Raw genomic sequence first — 27,565 nt, 5'->3', positions numbered from 1 at the left:
TTCCTTATAAATTTGATTTTCGTACCGGTCATCTTCTCCTAATATTTTGCGGTCGCTTTCTTCATCTCTCTCCGAATCACTTTCTCTCTCTACAACAGTAGAGCTTTCTCCCCTCTAGGGTTTTGAAGTTGAACTTTTACTCACGTTTTCGACGTGTCCGCACCGTGAATATTTTCTTTCCGGTTCTCAGACGGCACTCTTAACTTCAATCTGCTACTTCGCTTGCATACTGGGGAGGAAAACTTGTGGTCGACTTCGTTTGCGTCTGCGTCTCGAGGTTCGACTGTTCTTGATTGTGTAGCACTTTATTATCAAAATTATAAGAAGTATAAATATAATATAATATGTTTTTTTAATAATATAAATCAATATATATTAACAGAAGCATGTCTATCATGAAGAAGAGAGGTTGATTTTACAGCTTTGTAGTTCAATGGTTAAATAGCACAAGCTCAGTAAAGGTCCAGGAACGCACAACCTAAAAAAAATTAGGAAAAAAATTAAGTAAATAAGACGAACAAAATAATACAAAAATATAGAGAGAGAGGGGAACATGTTGCAAGCTGATAAATGAGACTGTCGAGTGCAGAACATCTAGTGTGTGTGTGTGTGTGTGAAAGTAGCAGTGATATGTTGTATCAAGGACTACTATTGTGATAGAATTACATATTCTTTCACTGATTTTTTAAAGTAAGAATAAAAAGACGTCAATGAACTTTGGAGGGACAATGAGGGGGCAATGTAAGTAATTTTTTAAACACAACCCTAATTATTATTATTATTTGCCTATAAAAAAAAATTTTCAAAAAAATTTGGGGGTGGGGGCAATACCCTTAAGTTTTTTCTGTCTTTAGATATTCTACTTCGTGGATTCCTGGGATATGGTTTCATTGTAGTAGCAGCTGTCACATGTTCAGCATTTGACATTATTCATTCTATCGTATTTTCAGTTACTCAGATTGCGTGTAAAGATGCTTGTTTTATTGTGTTTAATGTAGCAAATGTTGTTTTGGTGATAGTTGAATGATTGCCAGCATGGATTTAAATGCCTCGCCACAAACAGAAAAAGAAAAAGATGACGAGACCTTTGAACCACATTTAGAAGAAGGCACTGCCCCAGAACATATAGGAAATGTAGAACATACAGAATCTGCAGTTGAAATTTACCATCGGGTAATTCACTTTCTTTAGTTTTTACTTCATGCTTTGTGAATTTTGTTTCAAATAATGCACTTATCCTATTGGCACTATTCATTAATTTTACATGGATATTTCTTTTCTTACTTGTATCAGTATTGATCTGTGTTTGGCAATTTATAGAAGGATTGTGGATACCTCTCGAGAATAAGCACATTCATGAGAGTCCACATAGCATTTGACAAGCATTTTTTTCCCCTTCTCACTCTCCCTCTCTCTCTCTATATATCATTTTTTGTTTTTTTTCTTTCTTTCTTTCTTTCTTTCTTGTATGGCACCTGGAACACATTTATGTTATTCCTTGTAGAGTTGTTTCTAGAATTTTGTAGAAGTTATGATACTGATATATTTTTTTCTTTTTTTAATGAAAGCATGCATAAGCTTCAAACTCCAATTTTGTTTCTTGATGTCTTTGAAAGTGACCATGGATTAGTCATAATAAAAAGAAGTTCATGATGGTTAATGCTTTCATTATATATTCTTACATGGCTGAAGCTTATGCATGAATTTTATAATTTTTGTTTCTAAACTACTTGACAGGCCTGCTATACTGTAACAGTGAAATAGTAATTCTTCACTCCCATCATCGCTTACTTGATCCAGTTCTTACTTTTTAGTTTTTATGGCATTCGGAAATATTTTGTAACTGCTAATGGTCCAAGTTGACACCATGAATGCCGTTTGCTGGAGTTTATTGGGATTGAGCCATTATTAGCTGCATGCCACACCATCAAATTCTTGGACTCATCAAATTGGAAGGTCGTAATATTAGGGACCATCTTAAATCTGCTTTCCATGAGGTCTAATCATTGAATTAAGGATGAATTTATTATCAATTCAACAATTCCTGGTTTGGTAGTTGGGTATGTCACTCTAAAGAGATGAACTAGGCTACCTAGTTTTTGCCTTAATTCTGATTTCTAATACATTCTTTTAGTTGTCTAAACATGCAGCATATGGATTGATCACCTCTCATTTACAGAAGTCAATACTTGAAAATATTTTGACGTCAGCATTTTTCGTGTGTGGTGTTAGCTTTTTATTCTTGTTCACTTGTTACAAATGAAGAGTAAAAACATTTCTGTTCTAATTCTGCCATTCTGGACAAGCACAAACATTCTTAACATTTTTTGACATGATTTTTTTCACAAATATGAAAATAGCTGATTATTTTTTTGAAACTAAAAATATTTGTGTTACTCATCAAAAAAAAAAAAGAAACTAAAAATATTTGTGTTTGTGCGCTATATATTTTTTAATTTATGTGCTTTTGCATTAGGAGCGTGAAGAAAGACGTCAACGACTAAAAAGAGAGTGCTCGGATGACAGACCAATGCATGCATCTCAGCCACCTATGCATGACCAAATGTTTCAAGCAAAACGCCAGAGATTTTATGATAAAAATAAGCTTCCTCCTGGTAAGTTTGTGACTAATTTATATGGATCGATCTTTTTATTAGTATTAGAGACTAATTTATTTTTCTAGGCATATTCTTTGACATTGTTTTGACAGAAAAGGTAATTAAATAATGGTAGCTTTATGTCAGAATTGTTTTTTAGATAATAAAAATAATTATCAAATATATTAAGGTTTATTTTCTGAACGGATCAACAGTTTCTGAAAAACAACTCCTTATATATATAGAGAGATATTAGAAAGATGAAAAAATTACTTTAAGATATTACTAAATGGTGAATATACTCGAGAAGAACTTATAATTAATGAACCTATGTAAGGAATGATAAACTAAATTAGTATTAAGGAAGTAGAGGAAATACTTAAGAAATAATACCGGATGAGTGGAGGAGGAATACGGGTACTACAATTCCAGTTTATAAAAATAAAGAAAATATACAAAATTGTGGAAATTACAGAGGAATTAATTTAATGAGACATACGATGAAATTAGGGAAAGGATAATTGAACAAAGATTAAGAAAAGGATCTTCAATATCAGTTAGTTTGGATTTATGCCAGGTAGATCCATTATGGAGGCTATCAATTTAGTAAGTCATTTAATAGATGGGTGTAGAAGTAAGCAAAAGAATTTACACATGGTTTTCATAAACCTAGAGACGACATATGATAAAATGCCAAGGGATGTAATTTGGTGAGCTCCACAAAGAAAACAAGTTCCTGGAAACTTATAAATCTCATTCAGGATATGTATAGTTAAACAATGACTAGATTTCGCACTATATGTGTAGAGACTAATGATTTTATTTATAATTTTTGGATTGCACCAAGGCTTAGTATTAGGTTCATATTTGTTTATTGTAGTTTTAGATGAAATAATGAAGGGTATCAAAGAAGACTTCGATGGTGTATGTTATTTGCAAATGACATAGTTCTATTGGTTACTTCTAAGGAAGCCTTAGCAATAAAATTAGAAACATGAAGGATACCTTACAATCCAAATGCCTAAAGGACAATATAACTATCACAATTAAAGACCAAAGGATCTTTTAGAATAGCCATTTTCAAAATTTAGGGTTCATAATACGACAAGATAGAGAGATATACAACAATGTAATAAGTTGGATTGGAGCATGGTGGACAAAATGGAGACAAACTAGTGACGTTTTATGTGACAAATGAGTACCAAATAAGTCAAAAGAAAAGTTTTATAGGACTGTTGTTAGGTTAACGATACTGTATGGAGCGGAAATATTGCAAAATAAGAATAACACATCATGTATCTGAATTGAGATTGTTAAGATGGATGATAGGAGTGACTATGAAAGGTAGGATTAATAATTAATGTGCGAGGGAAAAGTTAGGAATGACGTCTGTTAGTGATATAAGAGAAAGTAGACGTAGGTGGTATCTTCATATTCAATGGAGATCGATGGATGCACCGGTAAGAAAATTGTAGATTTATTTGCATAGAGGGTAAGAGACAAATAGGCCGACCAAAACTCATGTGGGATGTAGTAATTAGAGCTGGTTTTAAAGATGAAATGTAATAGTAGAAGACATGGCTTATGATAGAAAAGAACCAAAAAAGAGAACTCTTGTGGCTGTTCCCGTTCATATGGGATAAGGCAAAGAAGAAGAAGATGATGGTGATGAGAGAAATTATTTCCAGTTTTAGTAGTAGCAGAATTGCTAAAAGACTGGATCACTATGGGTTTGTGAGAGCTAAATTTGTGGTGCATAGCTTATTTTCTATGATTTATTTGTGTGAAATTATTTATGAAGTTAAGATGACAGAGATTTCTAAACCAGCTACTTTTGTGTACCCCTCACAGTTTTTAGTTTAGAGTTCCCTGTTCCCATTCACGTAAATATCATGAATATTCTATTTATAGAAGTGCAGATTCACATTGTTTTGATTTTTTGATTTTATTGCATATTTTTGAATTTATTTACATTCTCACTTATTCACTCACACTCACCATCCACCACTCCAACAGCGCATGCACCCTATTCTTTATGATATAAGGTTAGGTGGGCTTCATCAAGGAAATTGGAAATTTTGATCTATCTAGAGTTATGATGAATTGATTTTAGCACCAGTTGATTTGAATACCTTTTTGCACCACGAGTCTTTGATTTTTATAAGAATTGATATCGAAGTCTTTATTTATGACTTCTATTGAAATTGTTTCGGTTTCAATTTTTTTTTGTCATAACACATTTTTATTCATTCATTCACTAAGTCCCCATGTTTACATCCTATCCTTTTTATAGCAACTTATGACCCTTGGATTACCCCCCATAATTGAGGTAATAAGTGGTTGACTCTATAGCATAATAAAAGTAACCCCAATTATGTAAGATTCCAAGTGGATCCCACTTCATATGGCACGTGTCAAATTAAGGCTTGAGCCTTAGAACCCGCCTTTTTGCTCCTGAACTGTTCTTGTTGTAAAATGCATTAGTTTTGTAAGCATATGTATTTGGCTTGCTCCTTTCTTACCTGTTCTTTGTATTCTGATGAACTTTTATGGTTAATTGGTGTAAGTTATAGTGAAATTTCAAATCTTTTTCCTTCCATGTTTTCATGTATTTGAACTTTTCATTGTTCACATTGCAGGTTGGTTGGATTGCCCTGCAGCTGGTCAGGAAATAAATTTTATTATCCCTTCTAAAGTTCCACTTGGTGATTTTTTTAATGATTGTGTTGCTTCCGGTAAAAGATACTCTGTTAGGCAAGCGATTCGTCAACAAAGTTTTTTAGGAAGAAAAGTAAGTACTCTGAGATTAGACGTTTTATTTTCTCCCTGGGTTCTGGAGACTGCGACATGTTATTCTTGGAATGTAAAATGAATGTTACCATTCTTATCATTGGAAGAGAAAAGTATAGATCTTGAAACCAGGAAATGTTCCTTTTTTATTTATTATTTTTATAAATGTTTCAACTTTTTTTATCATTTCTCAGCATACTTCTTGAAAACCAGGAGATCCTTTCTTTTAAGTGTTTCAAATTATTTATTTATTTTTTAATCAATTCACCAAAAGAGACAAACTCTGCATGCAGGTTTGGGCAACAATTGCATGCATTGGAGGTATAAAATTCTTACTGAGGCTACAAATTTTTTGCATGCTAGATTAATATAAAAGTAGTTTAGGAAGTAGATGCTTTACATTCATCAAACAAGAAGCCCATAGAGCAAGGAGCTTAAGAAGATTCCTGTTATTGTGCACTTGTGCCAATTCAGAATTTTGGAGTGCCGGTCTGGAGGCGGTCCTATGTTGGAGCACTGGAAACACAGCAGCCCATCCAAAGGAGGGAAAGTGTGAAATTTGAAAAACTTTGGAACACTACTCTATGAATGAGAATGGTCCACGTTTGTGTTCATTAGTCACATTACACTCTTAGACGCTTTTTCCTAGTGAATCAGTCTTTGGCTTCTTCATATAACTGGTTTCCTTGAATCAATTGAGCTCTCTCAATATGTTACCTATTTGGGGGGAAAAAAAGAAAGGAAAAATTGGGTTCTCTCTTTTCTCGTCCAGCTTTTTGGGTAGCTTGTTATCATTCTTCTACCTCTAGGGTTTAGTGACAGCGATAAAGATTTTTGGATGTTGGAATTAATTTAAAAATAACTTTTCAAACAAGTCATTTTGATATATATATATATATATATATATATATATATATATTTTGATTTCTCTTTTTTCTTTTAACGGGGTTCTTAAATGGGAAGGTGTGATAAATCTAGCTTGCTGGGTTGAAGATATTCTTGTAATTTTGCAATAAAATGTGGTGTTACCTCTTATGTTTGCCTCTGTACATCTTGTGTATGCTTGGGTTTCTCCTTGTAATTAATTTCCATGCACTTTTGTTTTAGAAATTATCTACCTCACATGGAAATCGTTATACAAATTGCAATAAGAAATATAAAGAACTTATAAACTTAGTTAAATAAACTCCTTGTGGGACTAAAACTACTATCTAGATGCATATATGGAAATTTTAAAGCTCTATTCTCATGATTCATTAGCAATGTGACGCTCGCATTTCATAATGTCATTGTCATAAAAACCTGCAATATATTTAATGACATAATATTTTGATGATAATTTTTTTTTTATAATAAATGTAGTATCAATAATATTAGCTTAAATTGCTCATCAGAAAATTTTAGAATTGAACTTTGTTAATTGATGTTTCCAGCTTGGGTTAGTGATTGATCTTACAAATACTAGTCGTTACTATCCAGCGTCAGATTGGAAGAAAGAAGGTATCAAGTATGTCAAGGTGGGTTATGGATTGCTAAATAAATTTTGTTTCTAGTTACACTACACTTTTCTGACTGGTACTTAATAAACTTTAGTTTTTGATGTTGTGATTCAGATTCGATGCAAGGGGCGTGATTCTGTACCTGCTAACGAGGCTGTAAATTACTTTGTCTATGAGGTAAGTTTTCTCAGACACATTCAGGATATCTATATGCTTTTCTAATATGTGTGCCGGAATTTAACACCTTCTAAGTGAATGTTGTACGAGTAATAGTATATTCTTAATGTTGACAGAGAATAGTTCTCCACTTCTAGTTTCTCTTGTTGCAATATTGTTTTTATTTAGGGAGAATTAGATAGGTTCTTTCTGAGCAGTAACTGCAAAAGTAGAATTTCATACCCTTTTAAAGCACAAAGTACCAGCTTCTACCTTATATCTATAATAGCAAATAAGTTGCATTACAGCTAGAATTTTACTTTATTAGACAGTAGTTTATGAAGTTTTGAAGATGCTCAGAGGCTATGTTTAGCATTTATTCGCTGTCTGTACCTGATGTATTTTTCTCATCCTTTTGTTTTACTTTTATATTAGTTCTATGTTGGTTTGTTAGTGATCCAAGAAAGGCCAGCATGCTTTTCCTTGGGATTTCCTTAAGCCTTAAAAGTTATATATTCAGAGAAGTTGCTTATAATGATTGATATATAATTGCTGTTTGTCAGGTTTCACAATTTCTCGATTGTCACAAGCACTCAAAGCATATTCTTGTCCATTGTACACATGGGCATAACCGCACAGGGTATATGATTGTTCATTACCTTAAACGTACACAATCAATATCAGTCACTCAGGTGAGTTATATGTTAATTTTCTTTCAGCTTCTCTTCTTGTTTGATTCCATCGAAAAGTCCACTGTAGAATTATTTGGCTTCTCACTGTGCAGGCAATTGAAAAATTTGCCAAAGAACGGCCACCAGGAATCTACAAAGCGGACTATATTGATGCCTTGTACAACTTTTATCATGAAATAAAGCCTGAACTGGTCAGTTGTCCTCCAACTCCAGAGTGGAAAAAATCTTCTGATCTTGATCTTAATGGTGATGCAGTGACAGACGATGACGATAATGGAGGTCCTGCTGCTCCTTTGCATGTAAGCGGACTATATTAAAGTTCTATTTTTTAACACGCTTTAAATTGTCAGAGGATATGCTTAAGCTTTTGGAGTAGATGGTTGTTAACATAAATGATATCATGAAAATGAAGCCCAGTGAGGAAATTTGTTCTGTATGCATTGCTGCATTGTATAAGCAAGAAGGGAAATTATATTTGAGAACAGCAAATACTATTTTCCAGTCATTTGGAATATCCAGTCCCTTCCTGCTACCAGCTTCACCCACAAAGCTAGACATACTTGGGATGCACTGGGAAAATTGTCTAACCTGGCTAGCATATTTCCCTTATCAGTTTCGTTTTAATAATATGGTATGTTGAGTGCTTTACGCTGGCTTGCTGTTGTTGTTGATGTAATGGATTGGCATATGCCCCCTTTATTCGTTTAGTTGTTTTTTTAGAACTTTATCTTCATGAGGTTACTAAACACCAAAGTTTTATTATAGTGTAGGGAATCAATTGGTTGCCTATAAAGTGAGGTGGCCAAAAGGTTGATGTTGAGATGAATTTGTGACAAATTAAGAAAGGAATTATTATTTTTTTGGAAAAGATACATCATTTGAGCGTAAGATGAGGGCTTTGGCTTAGATGGTTAAATTACATGCAACAAAGACCATGCTGCACAAACGAGGTGCGGTGACAGGTTTTGGCTGAAGTTTTGTAAGGACATTGGAAAGATCGTACTGGACTTTTATCTTACCTGTAATTTGGCAAAATCTATGGCCTTTCAGAATTGGTGATTATTGTTGAAGCCACTGATTTGGTGCAATATAGAGTTTATTATTTTTAGCATCAATGATGACATGGGATATTAAAAGATATATATATATATATATATATATAACGACAAAAATATTTTGTATATATATATATATTTTGCCATTTTCGTTTGTCTTCTATTTTTTGTTTTTATTTTGACATTGCAATTATCAAGGAAAAAGAACGTGGCTTTTGGTTGCCATCTGTTGTGACTTTGATTTTCCCCCAAAATCTTGTCTTTTGTTGCTTTAATGTACCATTTTTTTTTTCTTTGTTTTACTCTAACTTAGATGTTTAACACTCTTGGTCCATAACTCATTGTTTGACACGATTCATCTGGTTACTATACTTTCTGTTGTATTGGAAAACAAAATTTTGGCTCTATGCATTTTACTTAAATTGACACTTAATCCTGCTTATCTGATTTCTCTGGTCCCCCCCCTCCCCTTTAGTTTTAACTTGCCTCTATTGTTTCAGGAGAATAATGAGATAGATATTGTAATGACAAATGATGATGTTTTGGGGGATAATATACCTTTTGACCAGCAAGAGTCGATGCGACAGTTCTGCTATCAATCACTGAAGCTGAGTGTAGGGGTAGGCAAATCAAAATATCTACTCCATTTTGATGTTTGGACTCGTTCAACCTTATTATATCTGAATGCATAGATATGGAGATTGGGTGTCCCAGTGTCATTTTAATTCATTTTATTTGCAACTTCATTTACACCCATTGTTATCTTTTTAGCATATTCATGTTATTCTAGGGTTGCTTTTAGTTGTTCTTCTGGTCCATCAAGATATTTCTCGCATCTTTAGTGCTTGGGTGCACTATAGCCTGTAAATTACTCATTCAATGTTATTTTTTTATCTTACTATATTTATTTTGTTTTTACTATATAAGGCTTCAGTTCTTAATTTTTGGCACTGACCTTGTTCCTGCTTGAATAAGACTTGAAGTTCCCAAAATTTGAATCTTATTAAACAGTCTCTTACTGTTTTATAAATCTAAACCAAAATTAGTTGTAAGAATGTCAATATTGGAATTATATCTAAGGAAATGCTTATTTCTTGTCACTTATGCTTTAATTATCATCTTGGTTTTCAGGCAAGAGGAAATTCTCAATTTCCAGGTTCACACCCTGTTTCTCTTAGCAGGTTGATCTCAGTCTCCTCTTCATTACTAATAGTTATGGTTTGCTGTTCTCTTTTTCTATAAAATCAATCATCTTATGTACGACTCTGTGTGATCCTCAACCACAGTGACTGTACATCAAGTTAGGGTTCTTCACTTTGTCGTAGTTGGAAAAGAATGTGCCAAAAAATGGGATAGTCTCTTAGTCACGGGTTTTGATGCTATGCATTTAGGCACACAAGCGTATATTTTTTAGAGGAGAGAATGTAAAATTTTGCTCTTCATGAGATACAAGAAACTTTTTTTTCTTGAAGACATTAAATGTGATCTTTGATACTAGTAATAAACTAACGATTGATAGTGGTGTTACTTGTGCTTGGTATCACTACGTGAAAAGTTACGATTTATGGATCTGTTGAAGTTCCAGCTCCTAAAAGTTTGGATACGGGGTCATTATTCTTCTGACTTAGGGCTTCGTGGTTTCTCTTGTTCATGGTGATTTTGGGTGCTGTATTGTCTTTGGTCCTAGCCTATAATGACAAAAATCTTTATGTAACATAGTTTTTAGGTATTTCACTTTTTATGAAGTAATAATATTACAGAATTGAATTATTTGATACGTTATTTTAGGTGCATATCTAATCAAAAGTGTCGGACATATATCCTATACCCCTGTCCAATCCATGTACTTTGTGATTGACCATGGATAACTTTACCCACTTTTGAAGATTCCATGTAACAAACATAATGTAGGATTTAAATTCACCAATTGCTATAGTTGACTGGTCTACCCTGAGGAAGCCATTCAACAAGGCTGGATGCACAAAATTGTAGTCTTGGAGGGGTTTCCACAAGCCCAGGTTGTTGGATGATTGCATATTATCACTATCCTAATGATTGGTTGACCTATTTTTAGCAAGAATATAATAATGTCTCAAATGGGATTTGTCATTTGAAGTTAATCTTAGTCCCACTTCCTGGAAGCACGTGATTGAACAGCACGAGTGCCAACTAAAAGCTGTTATTAGCATCTCCATGTCGCAGTGCTTCTTATTAGCTGATGCATCTAACTTGAATTCTTTATTGGAAAAACTGGAAATTGTATTGGATAGGAAACAGGTAGCAAAAATGATGCTTAGAGCCTTGGAAAACCTGCAACTACTGCACTTTGTTCTGTAATACAAGTTCCTCTTGAGAATGTTAATGAACGTGTCATTCATACCACATTAGTCTTGAGCAATTCATGTCATTGATGTTATGTACTTGTATATGAGATATTTTTATCCAACATTCCTCGTTGATTATTATCTCACTTTTTATAACAATACAATTCATATTTGTGGTGTGCAGGGGAAACTTACAATTATTAAGGCAACATTACTATTATGCAACATGGAAAGCGGATGGAACGCGATATATGATGTTAATAACTATGGATGGATGTTACCTAATTGATAGGCATTTTAATTTCCGAAGGGTCCAGATGAGATTTCCTTGCAAAAACACCAAGACTCACCACTACACGTTACTTGATGGGGAGATGATAATTGATACTTTGCCTGGCTCGCAGAAGCAGGAAAGAAGATACCTGATCTATGATCTTATGGCAATTAACAACGATTCTGTCATCGAGGTTAGATATAAAATAAATTACATGATACTGTGCTCATTACCATTCTCACTGGTGCCTCTACTTGCAGACCATGCATCACACTCCATGATACTGGTTTTGCACCTAATTTGTTAGTGTCCTGTTTCCACCAACACGCATGTAGTTTGATAACGTACTGTGGAACATTGTAAATATAAGCAATGCTAGGAGTTATTGAAACGTATGGACAAAGCCACAAGGCTATTTTCTGGGAAACAAGTTACCCCAGGATTACTTGATTGATATGAGTTGTTTTGTCAGAGTGATTTCAATTCATCCCTAGCAACTTCCTTTTAACCACTTGTCAAAGAATGTCTTTGGGTTTGGGTGTTAGTGAATTCGCAATCATAATATTAAAAAGGCTAAATTGCACTAAACACCATTGAACTATTAATTTGTTGCAACATTCACCCCTAAACTATAAAACTCAGCAATTAAGCCCTCAACCTATCAAAATGTTTCACATTGACCCCTGAACCAAATGAACGCTAAAAGATTGGTGTGCAACGCCCATGATACATGAAAATAATGTATTGATAAAAGTTCCATTCGTTATCTATTGACTTGAAAAATAAAAAGAGGGGAAAATGAAAAATATCAATATTAGTCTTGAAATATATAGTGCGTGTCTCTTGCATTGGTCTGAGGACACCGAATCTAAAGACAGCACAACCTCTGACAAAGATTCTGTCACCGATGGAAGCTCGGAGAACAATTTGAACCGAGAATTGAAGAAAGCAAGAAGGATACATGACCAGCGCGATGAGGAAGGTGAAGGAAGAGTAACAGAGAATATGTTCCTAATAGCCCCAAAACTGCAAAGCTGAAACATTCTTTATCAATCAAATTTCCAAATGAAAACAAGGATTTTAAAGGCGATGATGGTGAAGGAAAAGAATTAGATGGGTATGCATAGAACTCAATCGATTATTACACAAACTCGAGACCATATGTATACGCGAACTCAAAATTCTAGATAGAAAGAGGGTGGATGGAATATGAATCACATGTACTGTTTACACATATAGATAAATATTGTCAAGATAGATTGAAGGATAAAATGGTTATATTAATGGGTAAAATGGTAATTTCACATCTTTTAATGGCTAAATTTTACAGCTATTTAGTTCGGGGGTTGATGTGTTTGAGGGCTTAATTGTTGAGTTAGTTCAGTGGTGAATTTTGCAACAATTTGATAGTTCAGGGAAGTTTAGTTCAATTTGGCTGATTAAAAAACCAACTTAGAAACTGCTTGTTATCTGATGCATCAGAGATCCAATAATTGGTGTTATATAGATCTTGTCCTTGCATCTGTTGTTCCATTTCTTTTGACCAAACAAAGTTTCTCTCTAATAAGTGTGACGGTGTTAACAAATATTAAGAGGATGTTAGGAAAATCTGTAGTATCAGTAAATGATATCTGCTTTGATAGTGAACTTCTGTTCTAATTTCTTTGTGTATATCTGTTTTCTGTTTGGCACCTACTGGATCGTTTCTATTTCTTTTTCTTTGATTTTTTGTTTTTGCTATTGATGTTTAAATGAGTATAACATGCAAAACCAGCTAGTTTGCTCATAACCGATTTAAGCCATCATTGTCAAGTGTGTATACCGTCCTCCATCAATTAGATCTATTTTTGAAGCCTTATATATGAAATTATATTATGTTCCCTTACCTCGATGAAAATATTTCATGTAAATAACATAATTTATGAAGTAATTTTGTGTGACAGTAACTAGATATGAACTTGATATATGTTTTAGTCAATAATCAGAATTGATAGCCTAGAAATTATTTTATTTGCCTGAAAATCCAAGCTTCTATATGATCATTTATTTAAGGCGTAGAGCATTATGACAATGCACACGAGCTAAATCGGTCAAATGTTAAGCTTTGCATGTTCAGTTTTAAGTCACTTACATATTAATATTAATTTTCTAATTATGTTGGGTCATATCATGAAGCTGAGTGGGATGACTCTATGGAAGAAAGGCCTTCTCATGTAAATTTTGGACCCTATGCAGCTCTGGTTGGCACAGCAGGTGTCAGACTTTTCATAAGAACATTGTGTAATTTGGGACATGTTGCCAAAATCAACTGGCACTTCTTGTTGCAAAAAGTATGATTGTAAAGTTAAATCTTAAGAAGGATATAATAAAAAATCTGGGTCTTTGGATAGAGAAATGAAGGCTTTCTGTTAGAATAGGTTGATGAAGTACTGGGAGAATGTAGGTATATTGGTAATTTACCGTGTTCTGCACTAAATAAATATTTAGTAAAAGATGTATCATTGTCATATCCATGTCTGTGCTACAGTTACAACACATTTTCCTTTCTGCTACAGATTCCAAAAATGAATGATGGTTGGAGGGGCTTTTAAACACACTTAGATTAATAGGTTGCTTAATAGAAGAGATGCAATTTTTAGTGTGGGATTTCATCGCTATGAAATCCCATTGTTTTTACTTAGGACATGATTGTAAGATTTCAATTTGCATTGGGATTGTGTAGTGGGTTTTTTATTTTCATTTCTTCTGGCCTCTGCAATAATACATACGGATTGAATTGAAGTGACTTCATTGTTTCTGTTTGGCACTAGTAGAGAGCCTATTTGGGAATACGTTTAAGGTCAATCATGCTATCTTATTTAGCCAGTTTAAGCCGTGAAGAATGCCTGGAAAGATTGTGAAAGTCATTTACTGGCTTGTTGTACAGGTAATCAGTGGATTTCCGAGTTTATGGGGACTGAATCTATATGCTTTCAACTGCTTGGCTATTTTATATGCGTTCTATACCCAATATGATTTGTATATGTGATGAGATGTAATAATGGTTTCTAGCATCTTCCAGTAATTTGGTATCATCAAATCATATGAGTCTTTGAAATTTCTTTTTCATAATTTTGACCCTCATTATTTGATGTTTTTGTTATATGAATTTCCATACCCGCCCCCACATCCCCCTTCCTTCCCCCCCCTTCTGAAAGTTCTGCTATTGTGATGGTATGATATTGAATATTGATGCAGTGGCCTTTCCATGAACGCTGGAAAATGATTGAGAATGAAGTGATTGAACCTCGGAACTATGAACGCTTTCCAACGCCTGATAAAAAAGTGATTGAACCTCAGAAATATGAATGTTGGAAAAACATGAACCTGAGTAGAAATCCTTATTACAGATACGACTTGGAACCATTTAGGGTATGTTTTTTTAGGACTGTGGAAGATTAACTGCAAATATTAAATATTTCAATTTTCTTTTTCTACTGGGATTGGTTATTGATTTGCTTAATAAGTTTATCAGGTGAGGAGGAAGGATTTTTGGTTGCTCTCTACCGTTAACAAACTTCTTATGGAATTCATTCCAAGGCTTTCACACGCAGCAGATGGTCTTATTTTTCAGGTGCTTAAGGATCGTATACTTTGATATATGAGTTTTAAGAAGTAAAAATGAATCTGACTTTTGTTGGCCTTTGAGTCATCAACTTTTCTGTTGAAGTTTGATGTACCTTGTCTAAGAACTTATTTAACAATATTTCTCTGCTGCAGACAAATTGTGATTCTGCAATTCATATAATGAAATAGCCTTTTGTCATATTTTCAATTGTTATATTTGTCAGTATTCGTTGTGCAATATATGTAGTTCATATAAAGCCCATCTCCAAGTTATTCAGGTTTAGCATATTAGAAGTGATAAATGTGTTCCTTAAAACTGGAGTTGAGATTATTGTTTTATATAGAAGTGTCTACCGATGGTCTTTCTTTTCCAGGACTGGGATGATCCTTACGTTCCCAGAACGCATGAAGGCCTCTTAAAGTGGAAATATATGAACTCGGTCGACTTTCTCTTTGAGGTTGTTCTATCAACTTTATTGTCGCAGCTATTGCTTTTGGTGTCATTTTTTGTCATACTGGCTACAAATTTCACTGTCACCACCTTCTTGTTGTGCTGACAGATGATTGACAATCGCCAGCTACTTTTTCTGCATGAAAGAGGGAAGAAGAAGCTGATGGAAGGGAATAGGGTTGTTTTTAGTGGTTAGTGGATTTCTTCTTTTTTGTTTGACATCTTCGTTAATGTGTCAACAATATGACAAGCCGTGAAGCGTTTTTGCATTTTTTCCGATATTGGAATATCTTGAAGTTGAATGCTTGTCTCTATAATTTTTTTTCCTTATTCTTTTTCAATAACTTGTACGAGTACAAAAATAAATTGGTTTGCATGCCATACAATAAATACATCCTAATTATGAGTTTTTTATTATTATTTATTATTATTATTTTTTATTGTGATGCTAGGACGAATAGTTGATATATACTATATTTTTTTCCTAGTTGAAACTTGCACACCCATTTTGTTTCCATGGGACTTGAACCATCGATCTTCTACTTTGGGCATTTGATGTTTTTCTACTTTCATGATTTTAGTTTTTGAAGTACTGAGGTGAATGTTTTAATCACATAATTCAAAATTGTAAATGGACTTTTACTTACCATTAGCTGAACTACTTAATTGTGTGATCTGTTGCTGTACATATTCCATGTTACCATTTTGTTACTAAAGAATCCACTTAAGAATGGTGGCTCAGATTCACGGTTTTATTTCCATCAATATTTAGGGTATTAACACAAGCTTAGTTCAGTATCCGAAGGCATCAGCGCTTCTGGTTTTCTGGAGGATTTGACCCTGGAGAGAGCTAGTTGAAATAGGTTACGCACGACTGACCGCAGTTAGTTGACATGGGGTTTGGTGCCTTATTATGGCTATCCTTTCTTATTTTATCAGTTTATTCTATTGTTCTGCAATGTCTGGAGGAGTTAAGATGCATTTGGATTCTCCTAACTATATAATGTGCTTATTATCCCTCTGCGTGTCAGGCATAATGCCGTTAAATTAGTTTATGAGATGATGGTAATGTGCAACTCATGGTTGTGTTTGAGCCAAATATGTGGTGAAACAGTGCCCTCTAAGTAATAGAAACCAAGCAGAAGATCAAACCACTTATGGGAGTCTCAAAAGATTTGAGATGTACTTGGTTGTTGCGCTACCGTGTCACTGCATGTCTGGCAGCATTACCAGTTTAGTGTATTTGTAATGTGGCTAGCTCAAACAGTTTCTCCTTGCATGTTGCTAATTCTAGATGGGAAATTTCATTGTTTAATGAAGTTAATATCAGGTCTCCTGAGAGTCGCTGCCATTTGGTTATTTTTATCTAAATCATGCTGGTTTGGTAAAAGAAATTTGGGGGGTTTTCCTTCTCTCACACACTCTCTCTCTTATTTTATTTTAAAAAAAACCTACCAGATTTCAAGACCTGCAGTTACAGTTAAGTCTAGCGATTTATTTCTGGATAATGATATTTGTGAAGTATTCCAGAGCTGGATTTATTCTTTGTTTGAACACTTGGTGTTGCAATTTTATTTGGGTGCATTCTTAGGTGTCTCAAAAATGGTTGTTATTTTGTTTGTTATTTTGATTTTTTTGTTGTGTTTTTTTTTTTTTTTTTTTTCAACAGATGATTCTGACCCCTTGTTGTACTCGGGGAAAATTGTTGAATGTTCTTGGGATTCAGAGAAAAATGTTTGGGTCTATATGCGGACAAGGATTGACAAAGGAACTCCAAATGATTTCAATACCTACAAGAAGGTGCATCTCATTACCATTTTTATGTAGATTGTTTCTCAAATCAGTTTTAATCTATCTGACTAAATGAAGGTGTTTGCTGATCTAAAAACAGGTGATGCGAAGCATAAATGATAATATCACTGAGGATTTATTGTTGAATGAGATTCATGAGATTATTCGCCTACCCATTTATGCTCATAGAATACAGCATGATAGCAAAGCCTACCATCATCCACATGGGAATAAGGCAAGGATGATGATGAGCAAAGCCCACCACCACCATTCAAATTTCGTGCAACGTAGGTGTAGGGTGGAGTGACTATATGAAATATGATATCTCCAGTGGAAACTAGTAACTGGAAAACCTCCCATTCCCCACTGAGGTATGCCCTTTGCTGCAAGTAATTATGGAGTTTTAGTCAATTTAAAGTTGGGTATGTTCATGGCTGTAGTAGCAAAAGGGTCACTTGGAGTATTGTGTAACTAGTTACCATTTATTATAGCATTGTAACGTGTGCTGTGCTGTGCTGTGCTGGTCGGTTGTATGATCCAGTTGGTACATGGTAGCTGACATTATTGGGCTCGGTTTGTGTAGGCTCGCATATGTTCTGAACATAGGCTCGTATAGGGATTGTGAACACGCTAAGAAACATAATCTTGTATAGGTTCATGATTATAAGCTCATGAACATGTTTAGGGTCATTTTTGTTCATGATTCAGGGCTGCAAATGAACTGAGCTGTTCATGAACAGCTCAGGCTCAGCTCGTCAAAAGTTCGGCTCGGGCTTGTTTATTTAGCAAGTGAGCCAAACTTGAACATTAACTTTGGGTTCGTTTAGTAAACGAGCCAAGCTTGAATAATGTTAGGCCACCTCGTTAGGCTTGTGAACAAGCTCGTTTACCAGTCCAACTTAATTTTCTTATCCATCCCATATGTGTAAACAATTTTGTCCAACCCATATATATAAACCCACATGTAAAATACATCTCATTATCAAAATGAAAAGCCCAACAAACTAAATTTTCCCATATTCACTTCAAAACTGTTCTGCCTATCATCTCTCATTTTCTACTAAGATCGGCGACGATCGTCCTCACTTTGGCCAACCCTAATATCATTTCCCAGTTCCCACCGACCACATGATGCCCTACCCTCTCATCTCTCATTTTCTACAAAGATTGGTAACGGTTGGCCTTTCACTTTGGCCCTTTAGTATTTCGTATTCTTCAAGGACATCAATGGACGACTAGTGAAATAAATTGCGAAAGGAGAATGATGCACAACCGTTGACGATTTTAAATAACCTCAAGGTATGCAAACATATATATATAGCTATACATATGATTTGTTCGTCTGTATATACACACAAATTTGGCATGTACTATATATATTAGATTGAAAACATATACATGAATTTGTCATGTATTATAAATACATATATATCTTAGATTGAAATGGTGTATATATGTGTGTGTGTGTGTGTGTGTGTGTGTGGGCAAATGAGTACAGTCGAGCCCGAGCTTGTGGATATATCTTGACGAGCCAAGCCCAAACACCTCCCTGACTGACTATGGCGAGCTGAGCCCGAACATGCCAAAGCTCGGCTCGGTTCATTTGCAACTTTATTCATGAATAAACCCAATGATCTTGAACACGAGTTAAAATTGAGCCTCAGTGACTTTTGTTATTAAATGAGCCGAGCTCAAGATCAGTTTTTCAGGCTCGTCACGCTTCTGAGCCAAGCTCTAGTTGAGCCCACAAACGAACGAGCTGAGCCTGATAGGCTCAAGCTCGGCTTGGTTCGGTTCATTTGCATCCCTAATTGACCTCATGTATGGAACTTTTCTTCCATGTTTTTATTAACACTATTAATTTTTTATTTTCTTAGTGGATGTTAGCCAGGGTTAAGTACAACGACCTCCCCGGAGGTTTGCCTTACTTACACAGATGAAAAATTTGAAAAATCTTGTAATTAGTTTTAGGGTTTAATATAATAACCTCCCCTAAGTTTTGCCCTAATTACACATGGATGAAAGTTTTGAAAAATCTTGCAATGACCTCCCCTCTACCGATTTATGGCTGATGGGCAATAAAAAAAATAATGTGAAATTACTCTTATACCCTGATTATTTTAACAATAAAATAATGAGAAATCTAGTATTATGAATTGATATTTTTCCCCTTTTGATTGTAAAAATTATTCTCCTATCTTCTCTCTCTTCGTCCCACTCTCAATTCTCTCTCCTCTCAACCACTGTCAATGTCACCACACCCCACGGCCAGCTCCCCGCACCACCTCCACCATCCCCTTTCTCTCCTCTCTTCTCCCCCTTATGCTAACTTCGCTACCTTCTCTCTTTTCATAATTATATCCATATATATATATATATATATAGCTTCACCATTTATCTTTCCCTCGCTTCGCCCATCTAGACCCATTTCTCTTTCGCTCAAATTTTCTGGTTAGGGAAATGAGCATTACTGTTCTTCATTTGATTTGAATCATATATATATATATATATATATATATATATATATGTATGTATGTATGTATGTATATAACTATGTAAACCTACCTCAAATCTTCAAGCCTGGGAAGGAATCAGTGGTTTTCAGTGATGCTGTTGAATTCTTCCATGATGACAGTGAGTCAGGACGACAAGCATTAGTGGATTTGGTCATTTTCATCTTGAATTTAGTTTTTTTTTGGGGTCATTTTTCATCCTTGATATTGGGGTTTTGGGTTTTTGATTAGGGGTTTGAGAGGGACAATGGGAATGTTGTTTGGGTTGTGTTTGGCTGATGGTTTTCTGATTATCTACTGTTGCCGGCACGACGAGTGATAAATGTTTATCTGATGTGCAGGGGAAAAACAGAAAAGCTAAAAAAGTACCAAAAAGAAAAAGATGTGAAATTTTTTGGTACTAGAGTTGTTGAGACGAGCAGTAGAGAACTTCTTGGCTGAGTGGACTCTCAAAGCCCACGAACTGGCGGCCATTAGTCCGGTTGTCAGTTTTCATGAAGAGTGGGTTACGGGACACCTAATGATTTGAGAACTTGAGATGCAGACTGCCTGTGTGTGTATATACTATTTTTCTGATTAGGGGGTGGATGGTGCGGATCTCTAATGGTCAATGTTTTTTTATAAATTTCACTAGCTGATAAATGCTGTATAAATTTGAAGACCCATTTGCATCCTTTGAAGGCTTTGGGAAGGTAATAGAGATATTGGTGATCATAAATACATATATATATGTCTGTATGATACTGCTAAGTATATATGTGTGTGTGTGTGTGTATTAAACTCTCATGGCCATGGAGTTGGTGGAGAGAGCGAGAGAGAAGTTGTGTGGTTGTGGGTGCTGAGAGAGAGAAGGGGTGGCAGTGATGGGTGGAAAGAGATAGAGAAGGGTAGTTTTGTTCGTAAAGTAAGTTTTATTTATTTTCTATAATATAATGCTATCATAATGTTAGTAATGTCTTTTCAAGTAGGTTAATGGGCATTTTTGGTCTGTGCATGCCAAATTTTTGACAGAACCAACAGTTTTTCGAACAGTTTGATTCATGTGTAATTAACCCTTAGTTTTATAAAATGGTCTTGTATTTTCTTGTATATGATCAAGGTCGGTGTATTTAACCCTTAGTCTTGTAAGATGGTCTTATATTTTCTTGTATATGATTCATGAAAAGTTTTATTAAATTTTCTGATCTTTTTCTTCCTTTCGTTTACGTCTCTCCCTCTTGAACTTATCCGCTATCATAACGTACACAATCTGCAAAGCATGCTCTTCAATATCCCCATTTGGTGCTAATTGTGCAGCTGTTGAAATGATACGATACCAGTTAAGGTTACTCTTCAGCTGATATATTGGTGGCTTCTTCTTCTTCTTTTCTTATTTTTTGACAAGTGATTTCCTGATAAGTGATTTACTTGTGTCATAAGCTTGAAAAATACAAGAATGACTGTTGATGATCTTCTTGTTGGACTACCACGTCCTTGCAAGGAGAAAGGGTGACCGCACTCCATTTCAGAAACCGTTTGTGTTTCTTCTATTTTCAGCCTAAATTGAACGTGGACGATAATTGTTGTGAGACATGGATTTGGTGCAGTCCGCAGAAGAATATTGTGTAAGCTCTGGTGTGTATCCTGTGCCGAATCAGGAGCTAAATTAGTTTTGCTTTGGAAATGTAATAGTAGATCGGTTGATCAGAGATGCTCTCTGGATTTATGGGATTTCTTGAATGGGCATAACATGGTGGACATTGTTGACATCTTCAATTTTTATGTGGAGCACAGCATTGCATGGCTAGTTTAGTCAATGGTGTTCTATTTGTGAATATTTCTTCTCTGGTGCCTATGTTTGTGCTTGGGTAGTAATGTTGATGGGAAGGTGTCACTTTAACTGAAGTTACTACATTGAATGATTAGTGTCTGTTTGGGACTGTGAAACAACACCAATCACTTTGTGATTCATAATGCAAGTGTACGCCATTAAATATTTGTGCATAAGGTGACGACAGTTGCAGTCAGAGGCAAGTATGAATGTCGATGCCACCATTTGAAAGTAAACAAGAGTATGATCAAATCAACAGAAATTGAAAAAACCAGAGAGAATCAAGAATTCTCTACTGCTGCGTTTGTTTCGATATAAAATTATTTCTTTGGAAAATAATTTTCTTTTTTTAGTTAACATATATTTTTTATTTTTACTTATTCGGTGTTCAACAGAGGTCGAGGTTGAGGTTAAATTTATCAAATGGGACGCGTAAAATAACTTGTTAAAAATTGATGGGTAAGTTATATTTGTTAGATTTTTTTTTTTTTTCGTAAATATTTTACGACAATTAAACACAAGAAAATAAAAAAATATTGAATTTTTTTTTTTACACCCAAACAATTGGAGTTTAAATGTTCAAAAAATTAAATGATCCACATATTATTCATGCGATATATTATTAGTGGCTCTCTACATATGAGAGTGGGCTTCAACTTGCAGATTCACTCTGCAAATTTGCAAGACAGTTCGTGTTTGGAGGGGAAGAAAAAATCCAATGAAATGGCATCAACTTGCGATTCACTTTGAAAATCTGAGACAAAAGTTGGAAGAGCAGATTCAAGAGTGACATTAGTTAACTGTTAGCTGTAAAGGTATCATCATCATCTATAAAAGTATAATCTTCCTCGGTTAGTTGTTGACATGGTCAGGAGTCGCATTTTCCCTATTCAAGGGCAATAATTCCATGTCCCCATCAAGTTAAACAATCCCACCGCTTGTGTTTTTTGGTTGGCATTGTCACTAGTATTATTCCCTTTTCTTTCACCTTCGGAAGGAGAAAGTATTGGGTACACTGGGTGCATTGTGCATCGGACTCATTTGAAATGTAAGTGCTTGCGTGTTATATAAGTATGGAATTTTGGAGGCCGTAAGAAAGGACATGTAAGGGGGTAATAGGACCAGTGAGTTGACTGATAGATCTATTTGCAAAAGCTGTACACAAATTTTAATCTGGACCGTTTATTTATCTTTTTATAGCTAGCCTATTCTCTCACATTTCCTCTCCCCTCTCTCTCTCTCTAAACCACTCTCCTCCGTCTAAATCTTGGCTTGCCCCTTCTCTGTGCACAAATTTTAATCTAGACCGTTTATTTAACTTTTTAGTGGGTGCCGTGCACACTCAATATCTATTCCTATGACAAATCAAACAAGTTTCGTTTAAGATGTTTTATTATTTTATTGCTAACATTCCACCGATCACATTTGAAAAGATACATAAATTATGTATGTCACTCTCCATTGTGCATAACAACATATACGCATTGATCGGGTTCAATGGTTTTCTTACCAATTACTTCTCCTTTGAGCAGTAAGTAACGAAAGATCAATTGAGATGGATTCAAATTGAGCATGTATAATCTTTCATTTTCATAATATTATATGGTACATGACTAAGAAAGTGAAAGGAAACAACAATGTGTTCACCCATTTAAGTCCATGACCCCGCCTACCCGGATGCTGATCCAAACAGCTGGGGTCTTGCTTGGCATGACACCTGATTAAATGGGTTTGATATCACTTGTAATGAACCGAATATAAAATTTAAGTTGTTAAATAATGCTATATAACCTATCCATGAGGTCCCAAATAAGTTCACGACCTTTGTCAATCGAATTCGACCGTGGGACAATAACTTCTATCATTTATCGCACAGTGCAGGTTTGTTACAATAAATTCCATTAGGTGTAACTAACATATTAATTGATGTTTGCACCTAAATGATGGAATTTTTTTCCCTGCTAAATGTAATTGCTTCCTCTGTTGGTTGGCTTGCTTTCGTTTGTTCATGCTTTGCTAGGCCCCCTAGACTAAATGGGTTGCACTTATAGGTACATTTAATTTATAATGTACAGCTTATCCTTTTGTGTATATATATATATATACATACACACACATACTGGATACAACACAAGTCCTCAAAAATACATTGTCATGTGTTTATCTGTTTGTAAATAAATGGTTTAGATAGACACAAATCAATAGTTAGAGTTTATATATTTTTATATATAATCAACGGGTCACTAGTCTAACGGCATTACGCTCTTACTTTGTAAAGGGAGATTAGGAGTTCAAATTCAAATTTAAGTAAAAGTATGTGTGTGTAAATACCAATAAAAAAAAAAAAAAATTATATATACATTTACCGGGAAAAAAAGTATATATACTTCAAAAATATATATCTAACCAATTTCATATAGATGGAAAAAAATATATACATATAGATCGATGACCAATTATCCCCCACAAATATGACCATGACCTTTAGTTAATAGGCTTAACTCTCTTACGCCTACCATTAACACAAATAAATCTTACTAACACAATTGTTGCCATTAAAACAAAATTAGCACAACCGATGAAAAGACTCGCAACCTTCACAAGGGCATTAAAAATATATAAATCAATTTTAATATCTAACATTGTCAACAAACTATAGTCAGTTACAAAGAAATTAGATAAAATAAGTCCTAACAAAATTTAATGGAGATTCATCAATTTAATGCTTTTATTTTACTTTTCCCGTGTTTGTAGTTATGAACTTAAGTACGTGTGACAGATTTCCGTCACCTTTTATTTGAACAATGTAAAAATGATGCAAGCAGCCAAGCAATTATCAACGATGTAATGTAAATATTAAATTAAAAATTAAAAATATTAAGATATTTACGATATCGTACCTTTACATACTCGTTGCACTGTGAATTTAAAATTATTTCATTAATGATTTAAATTGATTCCATTGTCAATTTAAAATTATTATATTATTGTTTTGAACGCATTGAAGGATCTAAATTTGTATAGGACAAGAATCCTGATCTGTGACATACGTAGTATTATATTTCAATGTATATTTGCATATAATTGAATGTATTTTTTTTTTTCCTTTCCGAAATGGTTAATATTTCAATGTATATTCGCATATAATTGAATGTATATTTTTTCCGAAATGGTTATATGTATGCTATGATATGCTTAATGAAACACTTGCCTTAGTAGCCCAAAGCAAGCCAACCCAACAAGAGGAGGCCAAAAGAAAACAGACTATGCAAATTACATATTTGCAACTCCATAGATGGCAATATAATCCATCTAACACCATGTAGTTGTAATTATATATATATATTCGCATTATCTATTCCATAGTACTACATTACAAGTACATATGCGAATCCACAAGACCAAAAAGCTACCCATTATTTCCTAGTGTACTTTAGGGCACAATATACAAACTTACATTCACCAAACCCTAGGTTCCAAAGTCACCACCAACCCATTCTTCATGTAAAGTGTGGTTGTGATCTTTGGAACAACACCAAAACCTTCAACTACCTTTACTGAATAGCTCAACAGGATTGAAGCAGCCACCATCTTCATCTGCATGTAAGCAAACTTCTTCCCCACGCACAGTCTCGGCCCGGCATTGAACACCGGATACTTGAACTGATTCTCACTCACAAGCTCCCCATCCTTGAGCCACCTCTCCGGCTTGAACTCCTCGCAATCCTTCCCCCAAATGGACTCAATCCGAGCCATCGAGAAAATGGAGTACAAAACCCTTGCACCCTTTTTCACCACAGTCCCATCCTGAAACACATCATCCTCCTGAACCTCTTTGAAATCAATAGGCACCGGGGGATAGAGCCTTAGAGATTCAGAAATCGCGGCGTGCAAGTACACCATCTTCTTCAACTCCTCAGCAGTGAAAGATATGTCCTTCATTTCTTCTTTTTTCGACGCACGATGCCCTAAAATTTCATTGATCTCACTGAGAATTCTCTTTTCAACTTGTGGGTGTTTATGGACTAACCAGAAGAACCATGCCAGTCCCACGGAGCTCGTGTCTCGTCCTGCTAAAATGAAGCTTATGCAGAAATCTTGAAGAAACCTATCAGACAAGTAACTTTTATTGCTTTCTTCATTATGGTTTTGAGTGTCAATAAGCCTAGACAAGAGATCAGACCGATCTTTCAAGCCACCAACCTTACTCAATTCCATCCTCCTATCTCTCACTGTCTTCTCAGCAAAGTCATGGACAATTAGTACCGCTTGTTTGAGCCTCTTTTCGAACCCTACCCCGAAGAACTTCATGACCTTCCATACAAAAGGAGGCACCATGAATCTGAACAGAGTGAATTCTGTGGCGTCCTCAAAAGCTTTCGCGAAAGGGACATCCGGTAGGTTAAGTGACAAGCACCCTGGATCGACACCAAAGGCCGCGGTACATATATTATCAAAAGTGAACCTAAGAAATTAATGGGGATTAGTCCAAATAGTATGATCTCCCATCCTCAAAAGAGAGGTTGAGTGTAATTGTGTGTGTTTACTTAAACTTTCGGGAAAAAGAAGAAGAAAGAAATGAATGCGGACCTAAGAAATTAATTTTCATTAGTCTAAATGGTATAATCTGTACTCTCAAAGGAGTGGGAAAAAAGAAAAAAGAAAGTGAACCTAAGAAATTAATAATCATTAGTGTAAATAGTACGATCTCTCTTCCCCTAAATGAGAGGTTGAATCCTAAGGACAATATTGTGAATATATGCATGTTTAACAGAATTTTCGAAAAAAAAAGAAAAAAGAATAAAAAAAGATAGTGAACCTAAGAAGCACTTCTTGAAGATCAATGGAAGCTCCTGAATTGACCACTTTCTCTAGCAGCATCAACAGCTTGTGGTGCACCAAATCTTGGATAGTCTGCATAGAATACTCCACAAACCGGCTCGTGTGCATCTCCGAAGTCGCTGCTCGCCTCTGCTCCTTCCACATTTCACCATCAGCATTGAAGATGCCATCTCCAAGCAAGTCATGGAACCTCTCTCTGTAGTACTTCCCTTTAGGGAAGTTCTTGAACTTCGTCCTCAACATGTACTCAATCTTGGAAGGGTCAACAGTTATGATACCATAAGCACCACCCATCCACATCCCTTTGTAATGGAATGTGCCCCTAGTCTTGATCAAAGATCTGGTGGTCCAATCATAGATGTTGTTGACATGGAGGAACAAGGAGGGTATGATCCCCATCACTGGCCATAACATAGGACCCTTGTTGGTGAGTCTCTCAAGCATAGAGCTGAAGATGAAGAGGCCAAGAAGAGCAATTGCTAGGTCTGAAAACCATATATGGTCACAAACCCTATTGATTGCTGAGAAAACAACCCTCCCCATCATGTTAATTCTCTCTCAACTTGATTATAATTGTTTGATTGAAACAGTTTAGTGTGTGTGTATATATATATATACCCTTCAAATATATATATATATATATATATATATATGATGGGAAATTGAGGATGAAGAAAAGGAGGGTGAAGAGGGTATATAAAGGTGATTTTGGGAGTGGAAGTGTGGCAAAGGAGTGAGCACTTGTCAGGAACAAATTAAGTTGATGTTGTTGTGTGATTTTCTGGCAAGATGTGGAAGTCAAATTGAGAATTAATGCATATTGTTTATGATGTATATTATGATCATGACGCTATAAATGCAGGGATTTTGGGTGGTTTACAGATTTCTACTTTCTAGCAGTTTTTTTTGTTTGTTTGTTTTTGATAATTAAGTACCTTTTTTAATTAGCAGTTAGGTGTCTCAATTGGCAAAATTAATTAAGATTTAAGTTCCAAAATTACCCTCAGTGACATATGTTTAAGTAATCATATTTTATCCAATTACTTATGTGTTTTATTTTATTTTATTTTATTTTTTAAAAAGAACTTATTTGAAAGTCTATATAGTCTAAATTCCAAACATATACAAGTCCCATGCAGATAGGGAAGGGTAAAAAAAAAAAGAT

At 34.9% G+C, this 27,565-nt stretch overlaps 2 protein-coding genes across 4 annotated transcripts; one reads left to right on the top strand and one right to left on the bottom strand.

Annotated features, from left to right (window-relative positions):
* LOC132304241 (uncharacterized) lies at nt 1-21,754 on the top strand. 3 transcript variants are annotated; one of them, XM_059801824.1, is made up of 18 exons: nt 1-277; nt 1,020-1,173; nt 2,477-2,615; nt 5,237-5,388; nt 6,821-6,904; nt 7,001-7,063; nt 7,606-7,734; nt 7,827-8,033; nt 9,290-9,409; nt 9,921-9,970; nt 11,298-11,580; nt 14,625-14,798; nt 14,902-15,000; nt 15,368-15,451; nt 15,554-15,635; nt 17,114-17,244; nt 17,336-17,606; nt 21,045-21,754. In XM_059801824.1, exons 2-17 carry the CDS (start codon nt 1,024-1,026, stop codon nt 17,540-17,542), a joined length of 2,154 nt encoding a protein of 717 aa, XP_059657807.1. In that variant the 5' UTR covers nt 1-277; nt 1,020-1,023; the 3' UTR covers nt 17,543-17,606; nt 21,045-21,754. The 3 variants fall into 3 exon arrangements, with proteins under 3 accessions (XP_059657807.1, XP_059657808.1, XP_059657806.1); XM_059801825.1 differs by having other exon boundaries at nt 21,285-21,750; XM_059801823.1 differs by lacking the exon at nt 21,045-21,754 and adding an exon at nt 20,090-21,038 and having other exon boundaries at nt 2-277.
* Nucleotides 21,755-24,703: 2,949 nt separating this feature from the next.
* LOC132304240 (cytochrome P450 86B1) lies at nt 24,704-27,039 on the bottom strand. Its single transcript, XM_059801822.1, has 2 exons — nt 26,378-27,039; nt 24,704-26,023 (listed from the first exon to the last, which is right to left on the bottom strand). Exons 1-2 carry the CDS (start codon nt 26,944-26,946, stop codon nt 25,018-25,020), a joined length of 1,575 nt encoding a protein of 524 aa, XP_059657805.1. The 5' UTR covers nt 26,947-27,039; the 3' UTR covers nt 24,704-25,017.
* Nucleotides 27,040-27,565: the final 526 nt, after the last annotated feature.

Source organism: Cornus florida, unplaced genomic scaffold, assembly GCF_030987335.1.
Source record: "Cornus florida cultivar Cherokee Brave unplaced genomic scaffold, ASM3098733v1 CherokeeBrave_3.0.0_Hap2_Chr04, whole genome shotgun sequence".
NCBI lineage: Eukaryota > Viridiplantae > Streptophyta > Magnoliopsida > Cornales > Cornaceae > Cornus > Cornus florida.
The sequence above is the reverse complement of the archived record's forward strand: the minus strand, read 5'-3'. Positions and strand labels throughout refer to the sequence as shown.